The sequence below is a fragment of the Fukomys damarensis genome, unplaced genomic scaffold (genome assembly GCF_012274545.1).
Source record: "Fukomys damarensis isolate Sample0158 unplaced genomic scaffold, DMR_v1.0_HiC HiC_scaffold_27, whole genome shotgun sequence".
In the NCBI taxonomy this organism is placed as follows: Eukaryota; Metazoa; Chordata; class Mammalia; order Rodentia; family Bathyergidae; genus Fukomys; species Fukomys damarensis.
In genome coordinates, this window is record NW_022900939.1 from 3,981,745 (window position 1) to 3,988,416 (window position 6,672).

General features: G+C 38.8%; 1 protein-coding gene across 1 annotated transcript; it reads left to right on the plus strand.

Annotated features, from left to right (window-relative positions):
- Window positions 1-4,154: 4,154 nt before the first annotated feature.
- On the plus strand, window positions 4,155-5,087 carry LOC104851237 (olfactory receptor 5M9). The gene has a single exon (XM_010608411.1). It carries the CDS (start codon window positions 4,155-4,157, stop codon window positions 5,085-5,087), a length of 933 nt encoding a protein of 310 aa, XP_010606713.1.
- Window positions 5,088-6,672: the final 1,585 nt, after the last annotated feature.

Sequence of the window (6,672 nt, forward strand, 5' to 3'; positions counted from 1 at the left end):
CTAGATGTTACCGCACGATTTAAGCTTTGGATCACTTGACATCGGCAAACCACAATGGGACACTTAGGGCTTGCCTTGCTGTGAGCTTTTTCCTAACTGTTGGTTCTTATTAGGACTGTTGCACCTCAGAAAAGAAAATAACTTAAATTTGAAAGGGTACACATCAAGTTTTTTCCTGAGCAGAGCAATTGTCAAATATCAATGAAATAAGAGCTAGATTAATTTTGATATAAAAATGAGAACATCTTAATTTTTAGAAACATTATCTTGTAGACATTCCTTAACTTCTGCTACCATTGAGTGCTTCTAGAATTCATTATTCTTTTCATAATTACTTGCATAGTTTCTCAGGAGGCTTCTCCCAATGGTCCCATGGTTCTATGTTATAAATGAGAGAAAATACCCTATGCTGATCTCTGTGGTCGTCACAAAGTCTTTGGAACACTGATCGAGGCAGTCAAATCCTTTAATTTTAGTCTCCATTGTACAGACAGAATTGACACTTTACTTGTAAAGGTTATTTGTTATCAAAGTGTTGTGGAGAGTTACTGAATTCCTGATTCCTGATTTTTCTCTCTTTTCTTTACAGGTAGAGACTTACTGGGTTATACAATGGTGTTGTGAAATATATGAGTATGAATTTTGGAATAGTTTGTCAATGGCATTGACTGATCCAGTGATTACATCTCCACATTTTTCCTTGCGCAATGTGACTGAAAGGTTAATAAAAATAAATGTAGCTTCTTATATGTTAATTTGCGTATTCTACCTGTGTGGCTGTTGTGACTGATGGTGCACATCTCTGTAATGATTTGATTTTCTCAGAGTAGACATTTGTCATCTGCTTCTTGGTCAATGGACTCACTTAAATGGACACACAGTGGACTACGGTGTCAATAAGCCAGCTGCTCTAGGATCATAAAAGCCTGCATTAATCCATCAAGGATGATAATTGGAAAGATCGTTTTATCTTCTCTTGGGGAATGGTCAAAACCAATTTGAAATGAAAATCAATGTAATGGTAGAATAGGTTACCAAAGGACAGCAACCAAAAGTTATTAAGGGCACAGTAACTGGAATCACGTAGCTTGCATCCTATTCCTGACAATTAGTTGATAGCTGAATCAAAGAGATATTTTAAATCTGGCAGGGGGTCAGATTCCCCATTAGTAAGTGAAAATATTGCTAGAAGCCGTTTCACAGAACCTCTGGGTGCAAAAGTTTTAGTGAGTATTCAATGAAAGTTAATTTTGCAAATATAAATTTGAAATTGTTGTCACAAGAAAAACTTCTCAGTCTTTTGACGATATTGTAATATCAGTTTATATGAAACTGGCATAGAGACCAGTACACTTTAAAAATATATAAATGTGACTGTTCCTGTGAGTCCATTAGGTATAACGTCTAAGGAAGACAAGTTAGAGTGCAAGGTGAAGAAGATAAACCTATCTACCTCAGAGGTGATGCTTAAGTGAAAAGAAGGAAAAATATTCAAAACACACTGTGGCTGAAAAAATTGGGTAAGTAAAAGGTTTATGTTTCATAGATATCCTGTTGCTACATTGTATATATTTTGTACTGAAACAACAGCAGGGTGACTATTAACCCAGTGAAAACTCTGATAATAAGAGAATCATGGGTCTGATGACAAAAGTTGGTAGTTTTAACACAGGAAACCATGTGAGTTTAACTATTTCACAATCAGATTCTGTATATCTCATCTGAGTACACACTTAAAATCACTCTAAATGGGAGGGCTATTCATGGAAATCTAGAAAAGGATACCAAAATATGTTGTGAATGTTAATTAGAAGTCATCACAGTAGCAGACGCATGGTCGGGAATTCTCCTCTGGATGCCCCCTCTGGCTTCAAACACTTTCACCCCGTTGTCCTCGCCCCTCTCTGCAGCAGCTCGGAAGTCTCACTTGGTGAGAATCTTTACGAAGTGCGATCAAGACTCAGTGAAGGCTGCTGCCGGTGCCGTCCAACCCAAAGGTGGACTTGGGCCACGGGAAGTGTGCGCTCGTCCACCCGATTCACCAGATTGGCACCGGGCGACTGTGGGCGTCTCTTCAAAGTCAGATAATCACCACGGAAGAAATCTTTATGAATGGATCCAGGACACTGAGGTGACCGCAGCAGCTCAACTGAACACAGGAAAGAGGGTCTTCCTGGACTGTCCCAGAAAGTGGTAAGGGCGATAGGAATCAGTGTGTGGGCAGCAAAGGGGGATATCTGGAGGAAGTTTATTTGCAATTTTTTTCTATAATCATTTAATTAAAATGTACATAGTCACTGGTATTTTATTCATCAAGTTTATTAAGTATACATTTTAGGCGCACAATATGATGACATTCATTGTTGGGAGTCTGTACCTTTACGTGATGTACCTTGGTTCTTATTTTTTCCCCAGCCCCCTGCCCTGCCCTCAACCCCTCCAAGCCTCCCTATTTACTAAGACCTTTTTTCCATTGTTTTCCTTTTCTCATACTTTTTCCTTTTCCTTCTCTCTTTTCCCCTACCCCTTGCCCTTCCTTCCCCTTTGAAACCTTTCTTCCTATTTCACATTATCTAGAAAGAGGAAGTTATGTCTGAACCAAAGCTTCAGTGTCTATTGTATCATGTGCCCTGGTATTTTTATCTGTAGTATATTTAATTCCCGTGTTAACCATTGTATGGATAAGGAAATTATCCATAGGATATAATTCACTTACCATGAACGCACTGCTACCAGTTGAAGGGGTTGTTAAACAATTTTAGATTACGTTTGTACTTTTAATAAATAATGAAAATTTCCTAGCAAAGTTCTTTTGCGACGTGCTGGTGAAATATTTCTTCGTCTGAATCTTTGCACTTGCATTTCTTACTTTTTTCATATATCTACACCTCGCAGATTCAGAGACCACTCCTCCTTGAAATCTTCTCTGACCCCTCTGTCTACACCACCTCCTCTTGTTCCTTGTCTCTGTAGCAGCTGCCTGTCCTCTGTCACAGTTGTTCCTGTTGCCTAAAATTTCTCACTAGTGTTGTTTACTTTTGTGAATAAGAATAAAGTGTGATACAGGAGGGAATCTTATCTATCTTGTTCACTTTTGTATTTCCTGAAAATAGAATAGCTGTGGGTCTAATACATCAAAATATTTGATATACAAATGTCCTTAATATTTGTTAAATTAATTAATTTAAGAACTTATTGCTAAGCCACAATTCTAAGTCAGTAACATAACCCTTCCACCACTATCACTATCACTGTCACCATGGAGGTCTTAAATTTCCCAAATATTGCTAATTCTATATACACTTTCTTTAAAGTTTATGGCAAAGTTGTGTGTTTTGGAAGAAGGTCACAGAAAAATTTAATGTGAGAATCTTTTCATTTAGTGACATTAATTTGCATATGAATATTTAAGAAAAGAATGGATTGATCATGACAATCATTGCAGTCTGAAAAGTGACCTAGTATTTATTAAAACATATTACCTATCCCTTCCCTCATGAAACTTGTCCACAGACACAGTTTTGAACATGGTGTTAAGTAATCAAAGCACTTACAGCTTACTTTTCTGAGATAACTGTAAAACTGTTAGTCCCTGGACTTTGTGCCCTCCTTTTTCAACTTTGCAGGCAGTAGCAAAAAAGCAAAACATTTAGATAAACAAAATAAAATATGACAAGGAATTTTGTAGGAGGTGAGCAATATTATGTACAAGTATAAGAGAGGTAAAAAATTCCACTGTCCCATAAAGCTATGTATGAAAAGACTTTCCCCCCAAACATAAAAAAACTATGTAGATTAATACCACTGTATATTTGTATTTTTATTGTTAATAAGAGAAAAATGATCATAGGAAGAAACAGCATGCATTTCCAACAGTCCTTTTTTTATACTTCCTTGTTTTAATCTAAATGCCCTAACATGTTTACTGTTCATTTTATGATCACAAGATTTCTTTATACAAAAATGTACATTAAAATCAAGGCAATCAATCTGACTTTAATCATATTAATAATGTACGATTATGGGGGGTTATTTGCTAGCACATATGAATTTCTCATACTTACACATTAGTGATTAACATAATTGCCTATTTTACAGAAAACAGAGTGCTCAATATCAATGATAACAGAATATAAAATTCATGAAAGAAAACAATGCCAAATTACACAGATGTAACTGAATTTGTTCTTGTGGGGTTGACCAATCGACAAGAGCTCCGGGTTCTGTTTTTCGTGGTGTTCCTGGTAGTTTACATGATCACTCTGTTGGGGAATATTGGTATGATTATTTTGATCAACACCAGCCCCCAGCTTCAGAGTCCTATGTACTTTTTCCTGAGTCACTTGTCTTTTGTAGATGTTTGGCTTTCTTCTAACATTACCCCCAAAATGCTGGAAAACTTATTATCAGAGACAAAGACCATTTCCTATGTGGGGTGTTTGGTGCAGTGCTACTTCTTCATTGCCCTTGCCCACGTTGAGGTTTACATCTTGGCAGTGATGGCCTTTGATCGCTACATGGCCATCTGCAACCCCTTGCTCTATGGCAGTAGGATGTCCAGGACAGTGTGTGTTCGGCTCATCTCGGTGCCTTACGTCTATGGATTCTCTGTGAGTTTAATGTGTACCCTGTGGACCTATGGGTTGTATTTCTGTGGCAACTTTGAAATCAACCACTTTTATTGTGCAGACCCCCCCCTCATCAAGATTGCCTGTGGAGGGGTGCGCATCAAGGTGTACACAATGATTGTTGTTTCCGCGGTTAATGTAACATATTCCCTCTCCGTGGTCCTCGTCTCCTACACGCTCATTGTGGTAGCTGTGCTCCGCATGCACTCTGCTGATGGGAGGAAGAAGGCGTTCTCCACCTGTGGTACCCACTTGACAGCTGTTTCCATCTTTTATGGGACCCTCGTATTCATGTACCTCAGGCGACCAACGGAGGAGTCCGTGGAGCAGGGAAAAATGGTGGCTGCGTTTTACACCACAGTGATTCCCATGCTGAATCCCATGATCTACAGTCTGAGGAACAAGGACGTGAAAGAGGCAGTCACCAAAGCAATCGCCAAGGCCTGTGTGGCTCGGTGAGATTGCAGCAGATGCTTTGGTGGGTTTTAGACCACTGGGTGTATGACCATGAGTAATATTATTTGTTCACAAAGCACTCTCCCATGGTCACTCTTGCATTTTCTAAGAAAATGATGTGCTATATCATGCATGGTGATGTTCTATTCTATGTATACAAATATATTATTAAAACAGATTTAATTAGGAATTTAATTCATGGTACTTATAAAATTCAATTAATTATTGCAGGTACTCATAATTAAATTTACATAAACAGTTGTTAATTTGTACTTGCCAGTGTTAAAGCCCAATATTATCTTCTAGAGTATTTGCTATGTATATTTTCCTCAGCACAAATTTTGTGTCAAATGAATAATGTCTCTGAAAAATGTAAGGACTTCCTTCTCTTTTGCCCATAAGCATAGAATGTTGTGATTTGCTGAAAAAGTATTCAAAGTGGCTCACATATAAATTGATTTTTTAAAATTAAATTTATTGGTATATTTTAGATATACATAATGATTGCATTCATCATAGGGGATTTGTACAATGGGTTTTTAAAAGTAAAATTGTATGCAGAATCTTCAACTAGAGTCAATAAAATTATTAGGTATATCTTTCAGAGATATTGGTCAATATTCAGTTGTGTCTTTATTTCAAAATTCTGATCTCAAAGTTCTAATTCTACTCTGGAATCTGAGAATTATAATTTTTTTCTGATGTTATAAAGCAAAGTATCTCAGCCAAAAGTCATTTTTCAGGTCTCATAATGGAAGACAAGATAAAGTGTTTTCTGCTGTGTAAAGTCTGCTTTGGGCTATAGGATATCATCCCTTTACATTTTCAGGTCATAGGAGGGCTTTGCTGCCCTTCGGCTGAGAGTTCCATCCTGAACTGGCCAAGCGAAGTTCTTTTGGTTCTGATGCCACTAGAGGATGGCAGGACACAGCCCATTGCTCATCCATGCTGGTCCCGCCATCACTGTTGGACATCAGCTTGGACCGAACTCTGTGAGGCAACTACACCTGGTGCTGGCTCACTGCCCCTGGTCTTCACTGGCTGCTGCTCTCTGAAGCTGTGCAGGAGGAACAGATCTCTTTATGCACTCTGTCCATATGACTCAGGATAAAAATCCCAGTCCCAGGCCAGGGATTTAGCTCAGCGGTGACAAGGACCCAAGTTCAATCCCTGGTACCAAAAAAAAAAAAAAAAAAAAAAAAAAAAAAAAAAAAAAATCCCAGTTGATTTACAGGACTTCTGAAGTCCACCCTACCAGAGAAATAAACATGAGCAGGTTTACAGGACTCCAGAGTGAATCTTGCTTGTGCTGCAGCACTGTGGTCAGTCCACAGGAAGACAGCCTTCTAGTGTGCAGGCCAGGGCATACCAGGAAAGCAGTGCATGCATAGCAACTTGCAGACCTGGGCCAGTGAAAGCTAGCACAGGAACCCAGGAACATTCTGGAAGGCTTGCTGCTAGGTCTGGGTATGCGAATAAGGGGCCCAGATCCCTCCTATCTGACTGGAGCTCCTCCCAGACTCCCTCTCTGTTCCCAAAATGCCATTGACCAAGGAAGTGGCTGGAGCTGGAAGTGGCCCCATAGGGC

What these genes read in the sequence shown, in the direction of transcription:
- LOC104851237 (XM_010608411.1), top strand. Translation starts at nt 4,155, where the DNA reads ATGCCAAATTACACAGATGTAACTGAATTTGTTCTTGTGGGGTTGACC.